The sequence below is a fragment of the Pelodiscus sinensis genome, chromosome 1, assembly GCF_052426305.1.
Source record: "Pelodiscus sinensis isolate ZL-2025 chromosome 1, ASM5242630v1, whole genome shotgun sequence".
NCBI classification, from domain to species: Eukaryota; Metazoa; Chordata; order Testudines; family Trionychidae; genus Pelodiscus; species Pelodiscus sinensis.
In genome coordinates, this window is record NC_143052.1 from 313,257,874 (window position 1) to 313,280,739 (window position 22,866).

Here is a 22,866-nt window from a genome sequence, read left to right on the forward strand (position 1 = left end):
CATAACGTTTGCATCTGTACGGTGGTGTGTACATGCCCAACATTCTTAACATAGTTCGTGAGTCCTTGTTGGTATGGAGGACTTCATCAGTTTTCTCAGTGATTAGTCTGTGTCTATCGAAGGGGAGGTCCTCCACCTTCGATTACAATTCTTTGGGTACTCCTATGGACTGAAGCCATGAAGCTCTGTGCATTACCACTGAGGTTTCGGTAGATTGTGCAGCTGTGTCGGCGATGTCAAGCACAATTTGAAGAACAGTACGGGAAGCAGTGTACCCCTTCTGTACCACAGATTTTAGAATCTGGCATTTGCTATCTGGGAGGTGCTCTATAAGCACGGTTAGTTTTGTATAATTATCAAAATTATGATTCGCCAAGAGAGCCGCATAGTTGGCCATTCTCAATGTTAAAGTAGCCGATGAATAAACCTTTCTATAGAAAAGATCCAACCTTTTACTGTCTTTGCCATTGGCACTGTTCTTATATTGTGGGGCCTTGGCACTCTGCTGTGCTGCATCAACCACAAGGAACTTGGGTGGCGGGTTGTGAAGAGAAAATCCATCCGTTTAGCGGGAACAAAGTATTTCTTATCCGGCTTCTTGTTGGTCGCAGGGACTGAAGCTGGTGTTTGCCATATATCGTCTGCCACTTCTAAAATAGCATCATCAATGGGCAAAGCGACCTTTGATTTTTGAGAGGGCTGTACATTTTTTAAAAGATGGTGCTGCTTTTCCTGCACTTCAGTAAGTTGGACTTCTTGACTGTCCACACCCAGCTTAAAAAGGTCTTGAAACTGTCGGAGGTCATCAGTCGGTGAGGAGTGTCCCAGAAATACCGCCTAGTCATGAGAAGACGAGGATGGGTCAATTGGAGAAACTCCCTGCTGTTGTTTGTGGTCAGAGAGTTGAGCTTCTTCGGTTTCAGAGTGTTGAGGTGGCTGGGATGCGCTTTATGAGGGAGTGGGAGGCTGCATGACGGCTGGAGTAGGCGAGTTGATATGGCTTTGTCTGGACTCTGATCGGAGGCAACAAGGTGATCAACACTGGAAATAGCAGGACAGAATGGAATGATGTGCCAGACAATGGTGTTCATAGTAGGTGTGACCATGGTGGCGGCTGCAGTAATGTCTGACAGGTGAGGAATGTCTGGAGGAGAATGTGCTCCTATGATAGTCATGGTAGTGAATATAGGCTGAAAGCATGAGCAATCTAGGTGACCTGGATCTGTGCCTTGCTGACATAGGTGATAGAGATGTGCATGACATGATAGCGGTTTTCAAATATCTAAAAGGGTGTCACAAGGAGGAAGGCGAAAATTTGTTCCTCTTGGTTTCTGAGGACAGGACAAGGAGTAATGGGCTTAAAGTGCAGCAGGGGAGGTTTAGATTGGACATTAGGAAAAAATTCCTAACTGTCAAGGTGGTCAAATATTGGAATAAATTGCCAAGGGAGGTGGTGGAATCTCCCTCTCTGGAGATATTTAAGAACAGGTTAGATAGACATCTGTCAGGGATGGTGTAGACGGAGCTTGATCCTGCCTTGAGGGCGGGGGGCTGGACTCGATGACCTCTCGAGGTCCCTTCCAGTCCTATTATTCTATGATTCTATGATCGGTACCCACAGTAGTAATGGGGTGAGAGAGAGCTGTGTGATGATGTACTGAGCTATTCAGTGGTAGGATGGTGCCGCGAAGGATCAGCGGGTGGAGCCGATGGTAGCGGTGAGGGAGAAAGAGGCTTCGGGGAGAACGAGATATGCTCCGGGCTGGGGGAAGGAGTAGTGACCCTGTGTGTTTTATGGTGGGCCTTAGCCGGTGCTTACTATTGCGCTGATGCGGTCTCATCTGTAGGCTGAGAAAGAACGGTTACTTACCTCGTAACTGTGATTCTTCGAGACGTGTTGCTCATGTCCATTCCAATATAGGTGTGAGCATGCGTCATCGGAAGATTTTCCCTCAGCAGTACCCTTACAGCCAGCAGGGAGCCCCCTTCAGTGGCGCCAGTATATCAGTGCATATATACCCCTGCTGGTCCCTTCCCCACTCTGTTCCTTCTTACCAGTATGCTACTGGCAGAGAAGGGGGGGGGGGGGGGGGTTTGGAATGGACATGAGCAACTCATCTTGAAGAATCAGTTACAAGGTAAGTAACCATTCTTTTTTCTTCGAGTGATTGCTCATGTGCATTCCAATATAGGTGATTCCAAAGGAGAACCTAACTGGGGGGGAGGAGGGGAAGGAAGAAATTGCCCTTGAGCTAAGGACCGCTTTACCTAGGGCGCCATCCTCCCTGGCCTGCTGTGGAAGGGTATAATGGTTAGCAAACGTGTAGACCGAAGACCACATGGCAGCCCTGCAGATGTCCAAAATGGGGATCTGCGCGGCAAAAGCAGTGGACATCGCCCTCATGGAGTGTGCCCTGAGGGGCGGGGCAGGTGTGCCCACTAAAGAGTAGCACTCCCTAATGCAAGCGGTTATCCATGATGCAAACCTCAGAGTGAATCCTCCCTTCATACGTTCCGCAATGGCTACAAAGAGCTGCTATGACTTACGGAAGGGTTTAGTTCTATCTAAATAAAAGGCTAACGCCCTTCGAACATCTAACATGTGCAGAACCTATTCTTTCCCAGATGTGTGAGGTTTAGAGAAGAAAACTGGGAGGAAAATATCTTGGGAAGCATGAAAAGTGGAAACCACCTTCGGCAGAAAGCCCGGATGTGGGCGGAGTCTGACTTTGTCTTTAAAAAATACTTTGTAAGAGAGATCACATGTGAGTGCCCTAAGCTCGGATACCCGCCTTACGGATGTGATTGCTACCAGGAGAGAAACCTTATATGATAGGTGGAGGAGCGAACACGTAGCCATCGGCTCAAATGGGGGTCCCATAAGCTTAGAGAGGACCAGGTTTAGATCCCACTGTGGGACAGGGAGCCATACATGTGGGTAGAGTCTATCCAGGCCTTTCAAAAATCTATTAACCATCAGGTTGGTGAACAGCGTTTTGCCCCCTTTCCCTGGGTGAAAGGCTGATATGGCTGCCAGGTGGACCTTAATGGATGAGGAGTACAGGTGTTAGAGCCTAAGATCTAGTAAGTAGTCTAGAATCCTGGGAACTGGTACCCATCTTGGGATGCCCAGGAACAGAAGCGTTTCCATTTAGCCAGGTAAGTGGATCTTGTGGATGGTTTCCTGCTGCCTAGCAGGACCTCCTGGACCCGTTGGGAGCACTGAAGCTCCTGAGCCGTTAGCCACGGAGCTTCCACGCTGTCAGGTGGAGGGACTGCAGGTCCGGGTGGGCAGGCTGCCCAAGTCCTATGATATGAGGTCCGGGACTAACGGGAGGACTACGGGCCTCTCGCACGAGAGGCTGAGAAGCATCGAGTACCAATGCTGTCGCAGCCATGCTGAGGCAATTAGGATTAGCAGTGACCTGAATTCTCTTCACCTTCAGCAAAACCCTGTTGACTAGGGGAAACGGTGGGAAAGCATAGAGCAGGCCCTGTGGCTAATGAAGGAAGAGAGCATCCCCTAGGGAACCCTGTCCCTGTCACAGGAGGGAGCAATAGCGGGGACACTTGGCGTTCTGGGCTGTGGCAAACACGCATGGAAAAATGATTGGGCTATGTCCCAACTCAGGGACCACTCGTGACTCACAAACGACCTGCTCAACCTGTCCGCCAGGACATTCTGGGAGCCCAGGAGGTACGAGGCCGTCGGGTGGATATCTGCCCTGATGCAGAGCTCCCAGAGGTGGAGTGCCTCAGAGCACAGGCGGGGGGAGCAGGTCCCACCCTGTTTGTTTATATATGCTATGGCTGTCGTGTTGTCCGACAGAATGAGGACTAACGCTTGGGCCCAGTGCCGGCTTTGTTTTATCTGGGCGGTGAGTGGGAGCTGTCCCTGAAGTGCCCAGCTTGTCCCCAACACGAATATAGGTCGATGGCAGTGATCGAGTTGGAAAGGACCTCTTTTTCACAAAAGTGCGAGACCCTGCCGTAACAGCCTGCCGCTTCTCGGCTCTAACTGAGTCCAATCTGGGCAGGGAGGGCTCCGTTTGTGAAGGCTGCAGTGCTTTATCAAATAAAAGCATTCTGAGCCTCATCTCCCTGTCCCTTCATGCTCGTGTCATTAGTTTGGAGCAGTGAGGGTATTTGGGGGGGAATATGTCCCTCACCAAGGCACCTGATACAACGGAAGTGCCCATCCAAAGCGGGCATTGGCCCCCGGCAAGCGTCACATTTTTTTAAAACCGGGCAATCCCAGCATGGTTTCTCTCAGATGGTTCTCTTCTTTTCTTATTCATTTGTTGTTTGTTTGGGTTTTTTTTCTATTTGTAAGCGCAGTACTGTGATGTCTATCTGTCCCTTTTTTTAAAAACCACTACATAACTATGAACCAACTGCTAAGATTAACTAAGAACTACTAACGTAATAACAAACTACCTAACAATTAACTAACAACTATTTAACTTCTGACAGGATCCGATGAGAGGGAGCTCTCTCCATCTGCAACCAAGGGCAGTTAGAAGGAACTGGCGGGAGCTGGACTGCGCGCTCCAAGAAATGGCGCAAATGGCATGAAGCATCTAATGCGAATCTGAAGTCCGGTAGACCACTGCTGATGAATCTCTGATCTGTGGTGCTGGGACAAGCCCAACACCTACAGTGGAGCACTCACGGGGACACCACTCAAAGAAGAAAAATTGTTCTCCTGGTCCTCTGATAAGACAAGAAACAGGGGTATGTCTACACTACCCCCCTAGTTCAAACTAGGGGGGTAATGTATGCATACCGAACTTGCTAAGGAAGCCCAGGATTTGAATTTCCCGGGCTTCATTAGCATAAAGCCGCGCCGCCATTTTTAAAAGCCGGCTAGTGCGAACCCCGTGCCGCGCGGCTACACGCGGCACAGACTAGATAGTTCGGATTAGGATCCGAACTATTTAGTCCGTGCCGCGTGTAGCCGCGCGGCACGGGGTTCGCACTAGCCGGCTTTTAAAAATGGCGGCGCGGCTTTATGCTAATGAAGCCCGGGAAATTCAAATCCCGGGCTTCCTTAGCAAGTTCGGTATGCATACATTACCCCCCTAGTTCGAACTAGGGGGGTAGTGTAGACATACCCCAATTGGCTTAAATTGCAGCAAAGGAGGTTTAGGTTGGACATGAGGAAAAACTTCTTAACTGTTAGGGTGGTTAAACACTGGAATAAATTGCCTAGGGAGGTTGTGGAATCTCCATCTCTGGAGATATTTAAGAGCAGGTTAGATAGACATCTATCAGGGTCTAGAGATGGTGCTTGGTCCTGCCGTGAGGGCAGGGAACCGGACTCAATGACCTCTCAAAGTCCCTTCCAGTTCTAGTGTTCTATGATTCTATGAATGTAGCCAATGTTTCGGGCCACAGGAAGTATATGCCGAAAGCAATGCTTCCGGAATGTTAACATAGTTGATAGAGTAGAAAAGGGGCACTGAGACAGAAACAGTTGGCTCGTTCTTGGCTAATGAACCTTCATGCATATAAGTAATAAGGATTTTCTAGACCAAGTCTTTCAGATGTGAGACTTCTCTTGCAAGACAGGTCTACAATGAGATGAGACCATGTTCCTGCTCCCTGCCCAGCATTCCTCAGACATACTACTACGTTTACAGACATCATTTCAGATCATTTAAACATAACAGAATTTACTTTCTTCAACAGTTTTGTCCAATGCACTCTTTTTAAAGCTGGACCTTCTAATGTTCTACTAGTTATGCAAACAAATGGAATCCCTTGAGTTATATCAGGGAACAAAACAACAAAACCAAATCACACAGCCTGTCACTCATATCAGATATTCATTTGAAGCCAACTGTTATATACACTCACATTCTAATCTGGCAGATCACACTCATGGCATGTGATTAATCTGTTAACTTCTCAAACCTGCTTCATCTTCCCAGAGGACTTATCCTATCCCAAATTCATGCTGCAGCCAACATCCATTCTAATACAGGAGGTCCCCAACTGACGAATGGGTTGTGTTCCACAAGTTCATTTGTAAGTTGGTTGTTTGGAACTCAGAATACATTTTCCCATAGAAACAATGTTATAAGTGGTTGTTAGGTTCCCAGACTACTAGCCCACAAAAGCTCATAATGTAGCTGAAATTGAGTACATTTGCAATGAAAAGAGTAGAAATACTTTTTATTTAATCCTGAATGTTAGTCTTGAGGAAAGGCACATTTAATTAGAGGAGCATGAGGAAGTAGGTGGAAATTCTGAAGGGGACTTCTGGGTATTCCCCAGCCACCCCCTCCCATCACTGGCTCTGTGCTGGCCTCTGCAGCCAGCCCCATCCCCTGTCCCTCCCCCCGCCCCGCAGGTTACAATGACTCTCCATTGGAGAAGGTGGCGAGCGGTGCTAACAAGAGCCAGAGGAGTGCCCAAATTACAACTTATACATCCATGAGTCTTGGTTTTTAATACCAGACCAATCACTGTAGTTATCTAAGCATCTAATATTTAACTGCAAACTCTGAATAACCAGAGCCAAGCAGCTCTTCAGTCACTATTATTAGTCAACATTCAAAGAGTGTTTCATTATTGCACTGTCTGCTGAACAGGGAGTCATATTGCTCTGTGGGTGTGAAAGAAAATGAACTGATTGTTTATCTACTGACCTTTCATAGATCCTCCTCAGATGGTTTCATTACAAGTCTGCTAAAACTAAATGAATTAAAGGCAAAATACATTTGCGATGGGATGCAGTCGCAGAAGTCTCCTTGAAATTGTTCCCCAGTGTGCTGACCATGCCACTGACTCCTGCTTTCTTGCTCTCTGGGATTCTCCACCACTCTGTCCTGCTAGGTCAGATCCTGTGTTCTCCCCCAGACCTCCCACAGACAAGACACAGAGTTGGGATTACAGCCCCCCATGCAGAGCTCAAACACTGAACCACTTCAGCTCTGGAAGGACACAGTTCTAGGGCTCAGCACCCAGGAAACCAACCTCCCAAAGGGATCAAAGGACCAAAAATATCCTTATTTCTCTGTGTACAAGGTTTACACAGGAAAAGCTTGAAGATATCTACCCTCTATCAGAGAGAGAGATGCACAGTAGTTGCTCTTCCAGATAATTATTTACACTGGAACTGATAATGAAAACACTTTTGCTTACTAAGTACAAAAAAGTAGGATTTAAGTGGTTGCAAGTGAAAACAGACAGATCAAACTAAGTTACTAAAACACATAGCTAGTTCTAATTCATCAAGACATTTGTTACATGGAAATTCTTATCCTAAACAGCTGTTCTTATTTCAGGTATAAACTTCAAGTCAGAGCTAGTTTTTTACTCCAGCCCTTCCAAGGTCTTAGAATCATAGAATACTAGGACTGGAAGGGACCTTGAGAGGTCATCGAGTCTAGTCCCCTGCCCTCATGGCAGGACCAAATACTGTCTAGACCATCCCTGATAAGACATGTATCTAACCTACTCTTAAATAGCTCCACAGATGGAGATTCCACAACCTTCCTGGGCAATTTATTCCAGTGTTTGACTACCCTTACAGTTAGGAACTTAGTACTAATGTCCAACCTAAACCTCCCTTGCTGCACTTTAAGCCCATTGCTTCTTGTTCTATCCCCAGAGGCCAAGATGAACAAGTTTTCTCCCTCCTCCTTATGACACCCTTTTAGATACCTGAAAACTGCTATCATGTCGCCTCTCAATCTTCTCTTTTCTAAACTAAACAAACCCAATTCCTTCAGCCTTCCCTCATAGGTCATGTTCTCTAGACCTTTCATCATTCTTGTTGCTCTTCTCTGGACCCTCTCCAATTTCTCCACATCTTTCTTGAAATGTGGTGCCCAGAACAGGACACAATACTCCAACTGAGGCCTAACCAGCGCAGAGTAGAGCGGAAAAATGACTTCTTGTGTCTTGCTCTCAACACACCTGTTAATGCATCCCAGAATCATGTTTGTTTTCTTTGCAACAGCATCACACTGCTGACTCATTCAACTTGTGGTCCACTATAACCCTTAGATCCCTTTCTGCCATACTCCTTCCCAGACAGTCACTTCCCATTCTGTATGAATGAAACTGATTGTTCCTTCCTAAGTGGAGCACTTTGCATTTGTCTTTATTAAACTTCATCCTGTTTACCTCAGACCATTTCTCCAATTTGTCCAGGCCATTTTGAATTATGACCCTATCCTCCAGATTAGTCGCAACCCCTCCCAGCTTGGTATCATCTGCAAACTTAATAAACGTACTTTCTATATCAATATCTAAATCGTTGATGAAGATATTGAACAGAGCCAGTCCCAAAACAGACCCCTGCGGAACACCACTTGTTATGCCTTTCGAGCAGGATTGTGAACCATTAATAACTACTCTCTGAGTAAGTTTATCCAGCCAGTTATGCACTCACCTTATAGCAGCCCCATATAAGTTGTATTTACCTAGTTTATTGATAAAAATATCATGAAAGACTATATCAAACGCCTTACTAAAGTCTAAGTATACCACATCCACCGCTTCTCCCTTATCCAAAAGGCTCGTTATCCTATCAAAGAAAGCTATCAGATTGGTTTGACATGATTTGTTCTTTACAAATTCAAACTGGCTGTTCCCTATCACCTTGCCACTTTCCAAGTGTTTACAGATGATTTCCTTAATTATTTGCTCCATTATCTTCCCTGGCATAGAAGTTAAACTAACTGCTCTGTAGTTTCCTGGGTTGTTCTTATTTCCCTTTTTATAGATGGGCTCTATATTTGCCCTTTTCCAGTCTTCTGGAATCTCTCCTGTCTCCCATGATTTTCCAAAGATGATAGCTAGAGGCTCAGATACCTCCTCTATCAGCTCCTTGAGAATTCTAGGATGCATTTAATCAGGCCCTGGTGACTTGCAGGCATCTAACTTTTCTAGGTGATTTTTAACTTGTTCTTTTTTTATTTTACCTTCTAAAACTACCCCCTTCCCACTAACATTCACTATGTTGGGCATTCCTTCAGACTTCTCGGTGAAGACTGAAACAAAGAAGTCATTGAGCATCTCTGCCATTTCCAAGTTTCCTGTTACTCTTTCTCCCTCCTCACTGACCAGTGGGCCTATCTTCTACTTGGTCTTCCTCTTGCTTCTAATGTATTTATAAAAAGTCTTATTGTTTCCCTTTATTCCCGTAGCTAGTTTGAGCTCATTCTGTGCCTTTGCCTTTCTAATCTTGCCCCTGCATTCCTGTGCTCTTTGCCTATATTCATCCTTTGTAATTTGTCCTACTTTCCATTTTTTATGACTCCTTTTTTATTTTTAGATCATGCAAGAACACGTGGTTAAGCCAAGGCGGTCTTTTGCCATATTTTCTATCTTTCCAACACATCGGAATAGCTTGCTTTTGGGCCCTTAATAATGTCCCTTTGAAAAACTGCCAACTCTCCTCAGCTGTTTTTCCCCTCAGTCTCAATTCCCATGGGACCTTACCTATCAGCTCTCTGAGCTTACCAAAATCCGCCTTCCTGAAATCCACTGTCTCTATTTTGCTCTTCTTCCTTCTATCCTTCCTTAGAATTTTCTTTGCATCCACTTAGCGTGTGCCAAGAAGTTTCAAAAGCCAGTCAAAGACCAAGGGCTGATAGCTTCCCAACAGTTAAATAGGCTTTTCCCCCAAGGTGGGAAATTAGGAATGTACTTGATCCGTGGGGGAGCCCAAGCCACCAGCTGACAGAGGCTGCTCTATCATCCCAAGGAGCAGCCTCTACCTCTGGTGAGCCCCGGCCCACCGTGGATAGAAGCAGTCCCCATCTGCAGGGGGCCCAAGATTAATATGGACAGGGGCTGTTCTTGCATCCCGCCTGCCCCCACACCACTGCCTCTGCAGGAGTTCCCCCACAGCATCATCTCCACGGTGTTGTCTGTGGGCTCTCTGTGGACAAAGGCTGCTGCCAAAGCAGCCTCTGTTCACGGTCAGCCCCAGCCGCTGGGATCAGGGACTGCTGCTAGAACAGGACTGCTGCTTACACTGGGTCCAGGACCACTGTGGCTTTGCATTTTAAATGTAGCAAGAGTCTGAGTAATTGGCTGAACAAGAAGTAGGACTGAGCAGACCGGTAGGCTCTAAGGTTTTATATTTTGAATGCAGTTATTTTTTGTACAGAATTCTACATCTGTAAGTTCAATTTTCATAACAGCTTGCAATACAGTACTTACATTTTGTGAACTGAAAAAGTTTTTCATTGCAATGATTTATAATTAAAAGTATAAAGTCAGCATTATACACTTTGTATTAAGTGCTGTAACTGAAATCAATACATTTGACAACGTATTATTACTGCTTTGGATTATTACCAAACAGAACGCATCATTAGCATGAATGCATGTCCTCTGAAAAGGTGACTGAAGTATGAAGGGACATATGAATCTTTAGCATATCTCATGTAAATACTGCTTAGCATTTGATAATGATCCAAAGCATTTGATAATGTAGACAAATATTTGAATAAATAGTATTCTATTATTATTTAACAGCACAATTAATCATGCTTAATTTTTCTGCTCATGTGATTAATCCTGATTAATTTATAATTGCTTGGTAGCCCTAATTTTAATTAATATATAAAAAAGTTAAATATATGGAACCTTTCAGAAAAGTACAGACCTCATGCATTCTTCATGGTCAACCTCATATTTTTAATGTTCAGCTTTAATAATCATGCTAGCTGCAGGTCTGATTCTGCAAACAAGCTCAAGAATAACATTCACACAAATAGTTCCACTGATTTTAAAGAGTACTTATATAAAAAGTGGTCACTGAATACTGAGGAGAGGCCTGTTGGGAAGCATGGGAGGGTGGGGCAAGAAGACAGAGTCAGGTAGCTACAAGAAAGGAAGAAAGCGGGGATTTATCAGTTTGCTTCAATAGAAGGACCATACTGCTTACAAGTGACTTTATAAAGTTAAATACTGTTCCACAGCTGGAGAAATATTTTATTTATTTATGTTCCAGGGGAAAGATATGCACAGAAATGCCTGTACTTTTATAGTGGCAATATTTGATTTACTTTTATTTTTCCTATTCCATTCCTGTTACCCAAGAGATATAGCCCCAGCCTACACTTGTACAAAGCCGTTTTCAGATGTATATAGATCAATGTTTAAACACTTAAAATATAAACTGACCTGTTGCTGACCCCTAACTCTGCTGCTGCAGTTGCTGAACTGAGCCAGGATGTAGAAGGAGACTGAAGAGTGGGTTCAGAAATAGTGTGGAACAGGTGCCTGGGAGGGTCACAGAGGCAGAGACTAGGTATAGGAGAGAGTTAGGGACCATCAAAGGATAACACAGCTGTGCTCCCCAGTCTCAGAACATAGGAGGCTTTGGGTAAGAATATGTACAGGAGCCTGGGGAGGTATGAAAGGTGAGAGAGGAGGTAAAGGGGATGATGAGGCAGAGACCGTCTCTTCCCCATACCTTATTATCTCACCCAGGTATAACTCTTCCTCTTCACCCAAAAGAAGCCCAATGTAAAGGGTCTCAGAAGTTTTGTTGGAGCATGACTTCCTAGAAGTTACATCTATAAATGGACAGTTAATAGTTCCAGCCAGTTCATCACTGCCATACAATCCTTCAGTCTTATTAAATTTTATAATACAGTAGCTCCTTGAGGGACCATCAGGAATAAGGATGCTAAATATTGACTAACTGACCAACCGAATAGTCGATAGGACGTCTTCACCTTTGAAGTGTAGCAACAGCCTTAGGACTCCCCAGCTGATTCTGGGATCCATGTGGCACTGCTGCAAGAAGCCTGATGCCGGGCTCCCTATGGCATTTCAAAGCAGCAGCGCCGCATGGAGCCTGGGATCAGCTGGGGACATCCCTGCTGAACCCAGGCTCCATGCAGCGCTGCCACTTTGAAATGCCACGGGGAGCCTGGCATCAGGATTCTCGCGGCATTTCAAAGTGGCAGCGCTGCATGGAGCCTGGGGGGGTCTGTCCCTGGCTTCAAGAGGCACTGCTGATTTCAAGTACCTCCTCTTCTTCTTCCCCTCCCCACTGCTTCTTTCTGATAGAGGCAGCAAGGGGAGGAAGTGACTAGTCAACTAGTCTTTCGCATCCCTAATCAGGAACAGGCTCTGCTGGCTAGGTGCTGTACAAACACAAGCCAGCATGATTCCTAACCAACTCAGGATCACGATCAAATATTAACTGTCTACTTGACTTTTTCTGTAGGTTTACACACATATTTAGGTTTACACATTTAAATACTAGCAAATGCTAGTTTTTGTAGCAAATAGTGTAGTATATGTTATAGTGGATTAGAAACAGAAATATCTTGAGAGGTGACATTTTATAATTAAGGAGGATTTAAAAACCTAAGTTTATAAGTACCACCTTCCTTAAACCTATGTGTATTTAGCTCCAAAGAACTTGTGGAGATTGGGCAATATTTGTGGGTGGAGGAAAGGAGGAAGAGGAACACATAGGTGAAGTCAAGGGGGATAGCTCAGTGGTTTGAGCATTAGCCTGCTAAACCCAGGGTTGAGAGTTCAAGCCTTAAGGGGACCATTTAGGGATCTGGGGCAAATCTGTCAGGGATGGTACTTGGTCCTGCTGTGAAGGTGAGGGCCTGGACTTGATGACGTCTCAAGGTCCCTTCCAGCTCTGTGAGATATACCTATCTCCATAAGTCTGATCTGTTAATACTGGAAGTAGGTGCAAATTGAGGAAAGAAGTGGAAAACTGGCACAAGGCAGAGGTGAGGTTGTGATACATTGTCAGTAGCATACAAGGCCTGTGTTCATGCCAAGGTGAGCCTGTGGGTGGAGGAAGCATAAATATTTACTATGTATAACCTTATTTCCTTACTTTTTTAGGTTTTGTACTATGTTTTTACATAGTGTCTGTCCATCTGTCCATTCAAGAGCTCCTTCTAAACAGTAAGAGCTAGGACCATCAAATTTGGTACACAGCTTCCTCGTATCATAACTTAAAGCAAGGTAAGGGTTTGGTTATGCCAGGACAATGGGTTGTGTCTGGAATGCAATTGTTTCTCATAATACAGAAAGGAAGAGTTTTGCTAACAAGGATGGTTACACTGTATAATGACCAGAGAGAGGCAGCAAGGGGTCAGAGACAGGGATTGGGATAACTGTAACCTGATTGGGACAGCAAGGGTGTAGAAGGGAGCAGCTCTCTACTACATATTTCAGAGAGTTTCTGTCTGTCTGTCTATTCCCCAACTGGGGAACATACACTCCTTCCCTGGTGTGTACACTGTACCTACAACAGCCATTGACAGGTGCGTCTCAACTGCATCTCAGAGCAATGACTTAAATGAATAATAATAAAAATGATTTCATTTAAGGACCCGAGCAACACCAGGTAAATCCCTCTAGGACAGTGGTTCCCAGCCTGTGGTCCACTGACCCCTGGTGAACCACAACAGTACTGCATGGAGAGGGGGTCAATAGAAAGTTTAAAAACAAGGATCGAGCCCACCACAGTGGGCCCAATCCTTACTTTTCTCTTCCTCTTTTTTCCCTCCCCCAGGGAGGGGGAATCTGTGAAATTTTAATAGATTGAAAAGGGGTTTGTATGCTCAAAAAGTTTGGGAACTACTGCTCTGGTATTATATAGAGCGCAAACTTAAATGACCTACAATGTAATGTCTGTTCATATTAATATATACACAGTCTCAGTTTTGCTATTTGATCTGAATGCAAGAGCTGGTCCAATGACAATTCCTCTGATATACCGCTTTGTACATGACCCACTCTATCATCATTGGTTAAAATGAAATAACTTTCTATATACATACATACACACACACGTACAGAAAAAAAACTTCCACATAATTATCCATCTCCACACAACATCCTATTATAAGTTAATGTGGGTTTTAATATGCTAATTGAAGGGATGGCAATGTTATTCTTTATACCAGTGATCTTCAACCTTCTTACGCCTAAGATCACTTATGTCAGAACAATACAAGATTTACCACCCCATCCTTCCCCCAAGACCCGACCCATTCCTTGAAACCCCGCCCTCTCTGTTCTCCTCTTCTCCATCACTTGTTATCTCCAGCTCTAATACAAACTCAGGGCATGGCTACACTGCCGCTTTTTTTTTTTCTTTCCAATTCTTCTCTCTTACTGCATATATCTGCTGTGATTTTTAGAGGTGCTGAGACTGTCTAGGTGTCATCTACCTCAAATAGAGTCCTAAATGTTCAGCAGTTGTGAACGTCAGGTCCTTTTTATGGGCTGTGAATAGTTTTAATTGAATTTTGTTTTGTTTTGTTAACATCTACATTTGGGAAGAAAATAAAGTTTCTTTAATTTGTAGTTAAGTTGGTTTAATTTTTAGATATATTTAGATAACAAGTTTATCACTAAAGCCTCCATTACAAACTATTCTAATCTTATCTCCTGGCATAGTAAATGGAATTTAACTAAATTAAATTGACAGCGTGTTTCCACTTTGAGCACAACAAGGAAGAGAACACTTACCCCAGTCTGATTCTAAATCTAGACTGAACAAGTTTTGTATTTCCACTCCAGTTTTTACTCTCACAATCCTTTCTCCCCACCTGGCCCAACTCCCAGAGAATGAAAAAGGTCTGTGGCTCTCGCTCAGTAGACAATCCCAACAGCTGAACCAAAACAGGGTGCAGCAATGGAGAGATGTATGCAGAAGAGAGTCCGTGCAGAATCACTGCTAGCTAATGGAAAATCCCTTTTTGTATCAAGTGTCAAGGCTCTTGAAGCAACTCAGAATGGAAACAAGTACACTGGATTAATTGTAGCTTTCAGTAAAGATTACTCCATACTATGAGTGAGAGAATAATGGGATCAAACACGTTAGTGTTAAAATACACGTTCAGAGTGCTCCCTAACATGTGTCTCGTGACTGACAAATAAAAATATACCCTTCCCAATAGGACACAGAAATGTGTCATAGTGTAATAGGCTAAAGTACTGTAAATACAACCTGAATTACAAGCTTCTTCAAAACCCATTTCTCACCAAAAAAAAATATCCCAGATTTAGATAGTCAAGCAGCCATTCATTATTTCATTTGATTGGGATTTCTAATTTTCTATTCTGGATATGAAAATAATCTACCCAAATAGTGTACTTGAGATACAATTTACAATGATCATATATTTTAAACAAGAACTTACCACAGTAGGGTTACCACTGCTTATCAACTGGCTGACTTCATGGAAAATGCTCTTGCAGTCAATCGATTTGTCTAATGATCCTCGTTTCACTATTACTGCTACTGCTAATAGAATCTGCTCTCGAACATACTTTTGAAGGCTGTAAACATAATACAAATATTAATTTCTCACCATTAAGATGAATAGCACAAGGCTTTTGTAAAACAGAATATTCAATCTGGGTTCTTTTCCCTCAAGTACAAAATAAAAGCTTAAATGAAAATTGACAATTCCACATTTTTTAACCACCCATTTAGACATTAAAGAATCACTACTATTTAAATATCTCTATCTGTTAGCCTAGGATTAAACAAAGGCACATCATGGTTTATGCACATATTTTTGGAAGTACTTCCATCTGTACTTACTTAGGCCTTTGTAAGATATAGGTTAAAAGGAATGTTCTCAGTGACTCAATGCTACTTTTTTCCAAGAGAATCCATTCTCGCACAACTGCTTCCATTATTGCTGTGGCAGCTTGAAAAAGGACATAGTCCACTTTACTAGTTTCTGTTAAGACCAAAGACATTATTCAATTATCACATGATATTTTCATTGCACATGCTGGTTAAAATGAAAAAGTATTTTTTCAGTCCAAAAATAAAGTCAGCCGTAGTTTTGTTAACTGATTTTTGCTATATCAGGGGTTAATTCCTTTCACTTGTGATAAAGAGATAAAATTACCAGAATCTTATGACCACATATTTTTCTGAATGACATAAGAAGTTTTAAAGAGATGCGAACTGAGATGAGAAGCCTAAGGAGTGGAGACTAACTAGCTAGGCAAAGAAAATGGCTATTAGCCAGGATGGGCAGGAGTGGTCTTCCTAGTCTCTGATTGTCATAAACTGAAAATATGCAATGAGATGGATCACTTGACTATTACCAGTTCTGTTCATTCCCTCTGGGGCATCTGGGCATTGGCCACTGTCAGAAGACAGGATACTAAGCTAGATGGACCTTTGGTCTGACCCAGTATGACTGTTCCTATGTTCTAAAATGGGTTTGGCATGAGGAATCAGGGGAAGAGGAAAAAAGACAAGACTAGTCACTGAAAAAGGCAGGAGTCCGGAGAAAAAATACAGCAAGCATCCATATAATTAAAAATTATATCATAATGCCTATGCACATGGAATAGGAATTAATGCTGCATAATAAGCCTTAATTCTTGCATCGTTTAACTTTTGAATGCTTGATTTTACTACCTTAATGTAGAATTTGGGTGTGAAATATATATAAGTAACATTGTTTTTTAGGATTTTATATTCAATGTTTATAAGGCATCCTCTTTATCAAATCTATTCAGATGTTTGCAAACAACTTTTAAAAAAAGATTTGAAAAAAATCAACTCCTGACTTATAAATTTCTTTTTTTTCTAATTTAGGGGGGGAGCAGAGTGGGAAAAAAAACATAAAAGGAATAGTATGCAAAGAAATGTCTACGGAGAGGAAAGGGCAGAAGCAGTCAAAGAAAGAGGATAAAGAGCCGTGCTGGGCAGAGCAAGAATTGTTGTATGACACTAAGTGTCCCCTGTACTCTCACACTACAAACTACTGTAATAGTCTTTGTACAAAATATGTCTAGTGCGGTGTCATCTGAAAACTAGTAACTCACTGACATTAATATTCTTGCAAGATGTATGCATGCATGCGTTTATTAACAATTATGAATAGAATTACCATATTTTCCGGCATATAAGGCTACTGGGCGTATAAGACAACCCCCAAATTTTTTAGTTAAAAGATAGGTTTTTGTCTTATACCCCAGCGCCCCTCTGCCTCCCCGGCTTTGCTCCTGGTGTCCCTGGTCTGCTGGAGACGGTCCCCAGCAGACCAGAGGCACCGGGAGCAAAGCTGCAGCAGCGGCGAGGTCCCGCGCCTCTGAGGCTTTGCCAGAGCAAAGCCTCAGAAGCGCGGCACCCCGCTGCCGCTTCAGCTTTGCTCCCGGTGCCTCTGGTCTGCTGGGGACCGTCTCCAGCAGACCAGGAACACCGGGAGCAAAGCCTCTGAGGACGCCCCGGCAGCGGGACAGCCCCGGCGCGCCTGGGCTGCCCCGCCGCCGGAGCCCCTCCGCGGCTTTGCAAAGCCTCGGGGGAAGCCGGCGGCAGGGCCCCTCCGCGGGTTTGCAAAGCCTCGGGGGAAGCCGGCGGCGGGGCATCCCAGGTGCGCCGCCTGTATACCCGGCGTATAAGACGACCCCCGATTTTTGGTACTGGAATACAGTACTGGAATTACAACTAGGATGTGTGTGTAAATCAAATATATTGGGGGACTTTAACAGGCCCATCTTAAAGGAATCTGTGTTTACCTCAGTTCACATATAAACTGTAACAGACACATCAAGCTAACAAAGGGTGGAGGCAAATCTCACACAAGTGTGGGGAGAAGACAGCATGGCATCTACACCTTGCAGCTTGGTCTCTGTTTCACTTTTCAGAAGAAAAGAAGAATCAATTTCAAATTCATTTACTTGTCTGTAGAAGACTAAGGGGCTGAACCTCAAGTGATAAGCAATTGAATCAACTGAGCACACACAATATTACTGTATTATAAAAGTATAGAGAGTAAGGTCTCTTCTGAAAACTAGTGACACCCTGGTGGTTAATACATATATTTCACAATATTAACACTATAAAGAAATATGAATATTCATGGATATTAGGCCATACAGTCTGCTCAGACAGGAAGGAATGGCACAACTACCTACCTGTTGTCTCTTATGTAAATTCATCATGGGGAAATCAAACAATGCAAGTCCCAGTCATACAGAAATCATACCGGGACAGAGGAGCACACAGAAAGGGAAGAACGGCATTAAGTCCTCCTGACTCTTGGAATAAGGTCATTAAACTTCGGCAGATAAAAGAAAGAACAGAAGCTAGCTGTGTCATTCATTATTAGACAGGCACAATAGGCCAGAGCTCCTGAAATCTGAGAAAGATGTGTCCTTCCCCCAAGATGGTGAGAGGAGGGAGCTCAAAGTCTCTAGAACTGAATACAAGTCAGAAATGCTCTTAGGCAAAGAATACAAGAGAAGCCAGCAACTTGTACTTTTGTAGAAGATCCTGACTAAGGAGAAAGTCAGTCATGTTTGGGAAGAAAAATGACTAGTGAGAGAAATCAGCTCAAAGTCTGCATCTTGCTATATTTGAGTATTTAGCCCTTTAGAAACAAGTTTAGTTTTACTTGTAACTTTGTATCTTAATTCCTTATTACTGAATTCATTTACTCCTATGTATAATTTTTCATTCAATCCATTTTTACCATAAATGGACTCATTTCCACATTTAAATGGACGTGTTTATTAACCTCAGTTAATAACCTCAGGTGCATTCTTGTGTTTGTAGAGGAACAAATAAATCAGGATTCCTAGCTTTAATTCCAAGTTTTAGAGAGAAGTGTTCTCTGTGGTTAAACACTCTTCTCCTCTTGTCCCTGCCTGTCCCCCTATTTCCTCCTATTCATCACCATCCACCCTGTCTTCGACCCCTTGCCCTTCTGTTCCTACATATTCCTCTCCCACTCCATCTAACGGTTGCTGCTTTCCTCTCCCTTTGTGCTTATTCTTCGACTCCCTTGTTCTGGTCTCAATCTCTCTGAGTACTTGTCCCCCCACTATCGCTCAGGTCCCACCCGCACTTTGAAACCTCCAACCCCATCTCATTGACCCTCATTTCTGAACCCTCTGAGTTCAAACAAGCGGCCTCCTCCTTCCATCCACACTATCTGGGTGACAGAGGAATCACAGAGCACAGGAAAGAGTCTATTATCAATTCCTGTGCCCAACATCACAGTACTCCAAGGGAAGCAAGTGCAAGAAAAGTCTTGCTCAGACCCTTTTTTGTAATTCTGAGTTGGAATGTGTCCATTCATTCTGTGATGATGGAAAACACACACGCTGATCGACATATAGAAGTTGAATGATAATAGTGCATGCTCTTTAGAAGTAATTTTGCTACCAAGCTATGTAGTCTCCGCATGAACTGAAATTTTTCCAGAGGCTGGTCATCTGCCTAACTTTGAGCAAGTTTTCACAGACTTTACAAAAGGTAGAACCCTGATACTAACGTCACGTGAAACTTCCTGTCAAATTTCAAAGCATAGAGGCCCTAGAGTTTAACTAAATGGATGGTGGGGGAAGGAGTTTGATCATGGGTAAAACAGCCTATCTCCCTGTAATCTAATTCTCAGTAATTGAATGGACATTTTTGTTGAAATCCAATACAAATATTCAGTCTGAGACAAAGAACTAATATAGGAAATTTCCACCCATATTGTTAAAGTTTGATAAAGCCATAAGCAACAAAAAACAGGGTCTTACAATGGAAAATATCAAGCAACCTTAACTATAGATAGTATTACCAGTTCCACATACAATGTATTCTCAAACTAGAATAAAAGAATCCTTTCAAGGAAACTGCATCTATTTTACTAAATCAGTTTCTACATCAAATTTAGAAATTCTCCAGCAGAAGAAAATTCTTATCAATACCTTCACTAATTCCATGAAATTCTGAAGTGACAGACATTTTCCTTTGTAGACCATTTTTAAAAACATTTTGCAAACATCACACAAATTACAGATAAAAATCAAGGATTTAAGATTACACATACTATATTAGGTTGTAAACCAAGATCCAAGAGCTCTATTTAACCTTTCATTTTAAATTTAATACTGTACAGTAAATGAAAAAATATCTAACTTGAGGTTCACATTCCTAGATGCAGAAGACTAATATTTTCTATTACTTGTTAAATTGATTACATACTAAAGCTTTCAAAAAATACAGGAAACACTTACCCAAAATATGCTTGCAAACAGCAAATGGTGATTTTGATTTTCTAAATGATAAGAATATGTGCTCAGCATGCTGGCGTTGTTCACTATTGACCATGGAAGGTGGTGCCTACAAGAAAATATTAGAAATTTTTTAAGATGATAAATATTTGCCTTGGTAAAAAATACAAATAGGAATAAAAATCTGCAAAGGCAAGGTGCTTCTTATTTCACAGTATTCCTTGTGCACCTATACTCCTACAGCAGGCTGTAAAACTCTATGTGCATATTCAAATGGCATGAAGACAATAAATCATTGTAAATGCTTCTACATTGCTAAAATATATTTAAGGTAAGGTAAGGTAAAGTAAATGGAAAGGAACATTCAGAGTGTACTTAATACTTTTTGCAAAGCCCAAATCAAATAATAGCACATGCTCTAGCACAGATAAAACCCATCATCAACACCTAAACATAATGAACTACTGAAATGCAAGTTACCGTAAATCAAGAGAAATGAGATAAATTACAGCTAAATTCACAAAAAACAGTTTTAATAGTAGTACTGAATTCTTCTGGAGGTTTAAATTTAGATTAGAGATTTTGAATGGTATAGTACTCCCAAAAGGTTGAAGAATGTGTAATCTGATTAAGAAAGCAGAGCCATTATTACTGACATGCTGCCCTCTAGTGTTGAATATTAGAGTCAGCATATTGCAAAGAAACTAAGTTATTGCTAAGCACTTACCCTTTATAGCAGGGGTGGGGAACTGCAGGCCGGCGGGCTTTCCTGGATCCGGCCCTCAAGGCTGGGGAGCCCATGCTGGCACCCAGCATCCCCTCTGCAGGGCTGGAGCACACAAAATCTACCAGGCTGGGCTCCCCTAGGTTTTGTTGTGGAAGGGGAATGTGGGAAGTGTCATTCTCCTTCTCAGATGTGGGCCACAGCAGTGAGGGTTTTTTGGGGGGTGGGGGGTTGGCTTCTCACTTGTGTGCAAGCCCTGACCCAAACAAGATTCCCCACTCTGGTTTTACAGCATTATTAAAAACAGCATGATAAAGTTCTTTGCTGTTTACAAGTAATCACATAAGGAAATTCACTGGTACCAAGAGCCTTACTTGGTTCTAACAAATATTAAAGTTATACTAATCAATTCATCTAGGAAGAGAATTTTTTCTATCAGCTATTTCAATTCAAGTTCCTTTAGGATGACATTTTCATGCCTACATTATAAAATTTTCTTGTCATTTTATTACACTTACATTTGTAGCAATGATGAAAACAGCAAAAAGTCCTACTGTATTTTTTCCTTTTTAAAACCTCAATAGAAAAAAAATTAACATAAATACCTTAATTTTGTTACTCCTGCTTGTAACACCTTAAAACTAAATCTGAATCTGCTTAGTATAAATCTATTAGAGCAGGTATCAGTTTTTCAAATTGTAAACTCAAACTCACTTCAACAACTATCCTCTGTAAAAATATCATTCCAGAAATATCCATTACAGTGGAGCAAAAGATCATCTGGAGTTGAGCATCACTTGTTCAAAAGTTGATTATTCTAAGCACTCTAAAAACCTACACATTTAGTCTGCCTTGCATGTGGGTAGGATTAGTGACCAAATTTGGGTCTATATGAGCAAGGGATTTCCAAAATACAACCCCTCCTAAAGTTATATGTTTACAAAATCCGCTGGTTCTCTTTCATTTGCACATCCTATATCTCTGGGTATGTCTACACAGCAAAGTTATTTCGAAATAACAGCCACTGTTTTGAAATAACTTTACCAGCGTCTATACAGACAAACCGCTATTTCGAAATTAAATTGAAATAGTGGAGGGCTTATTTTGAAATTGGTAAACCTCATTCCACAAGGAATAATGCCAATTTCAAAATTGCTATTTCGAAATAAGTGCTGTGTAGATGCTTATTTCAAAATAGGGGGCCTCCAGTCCTTCCCAGGGTGCCCTGGTGGCCACTCTGGGCACAACCAAGAAAACTCCTCTCCTTTCCCTCCTCCCCGGAGCCCTTAAAGGGGTAGACTCTGACCACCATGCCTGCGCCAGCTCCAAGCCTGCCAGCCCAGAGCCAGCAGTCGCTGCACCTGACCCAGCGGCCCCAGCATGAGCCAGGCAGCCAGTGCTAGCCAGCCCTCCACTGCTCCCCAGGAACGGTCTGCCAGCTCTCAGGAGCCTGCCGGGGGCCGGAAAAGGCAAGCGCCTGACTGGTCCAGTGCAGAAATCAGGGACCTAATTCAGGTTTGGGGGGATGCCTCCAACATCCATGATCTCCACAGCAAATGGAGGAACGCAACCATCTACAGGCGGATGACTGCCATCCTGGCCACCACAGGCCACATGCGAACCCAGGAGCAGATTCACATGAAAATCAAGGAGCTGTGGCAGGCGTATGCCTGGGCCATGGGGGCAGCTCCCAACCAGGGGAAGACCCAGACTCCTGCCCTTATTTTGATGCCATGGACCGCATCCTGGGGGACAGGACGGTCCGTGCCCCCAGGTGGTCATCGACCCTGGGGCAGAGCTTGTTGCCTCCTGCTGCTCCAGCCCCTGCTGCCTCCCCGTCTACCACTCCTCCTCCCATTCCTCCCCACACACCCAGGGACACCGAAGCCCTCGCACTCACGGTGCTGGGAGACAGTTGGGCCGGTGAGACCCGCAACCCTGAGCGTCTCCTCCCCCTTCCTCCCCTTGCCAGCTCCTTCCTCCCAGGTTTCCCCCTCCCCTCTCCCACCTTCTTTCTCCAGTCTCACCTCAGTTTCATTCCCGTCCTCCTCAACCCCAGTTTTGTTCAATAAAGAGGCTTTGTTGTAATGAACACATGTCTTTTATTGTACAGCCGGAACGGCGGTTAGGGAGGGGTAAGTGGA

General features: G+C 43.3%; 1 protein-coding gene across 1 annotated transcript in view; it reads right to left on the reverse strand.

Annotated features, from left to right (window-relative positions):
* XPO4 (exportin 4) overlaps window positions 1–22,866 on the reverse strand; it is a 129,708-nt gene that overhangs the window by 78,806 nt on the left and 28,036 nt on the right. The window contains exons 2-4 of the mRNA XM_089775590.1: window positions 20,002–20,107; window positions 15,569–15,710; window positions 15,162–15,300 (exon numbers count right to left, since the gene is read on the reverse strand). Of these exons, the coding sequence (XP_089631716.1) occupies window positions 15,162–15,300; window positions 15,569–15,710; window positions 20,002–20,107 (387 nt within the window). The remainder of the gene's footprint in view (window positions 1–15,161; window positions 15,301–15,568; window positions 15,711–20,001; window positions 20,108–22,866) is intronic.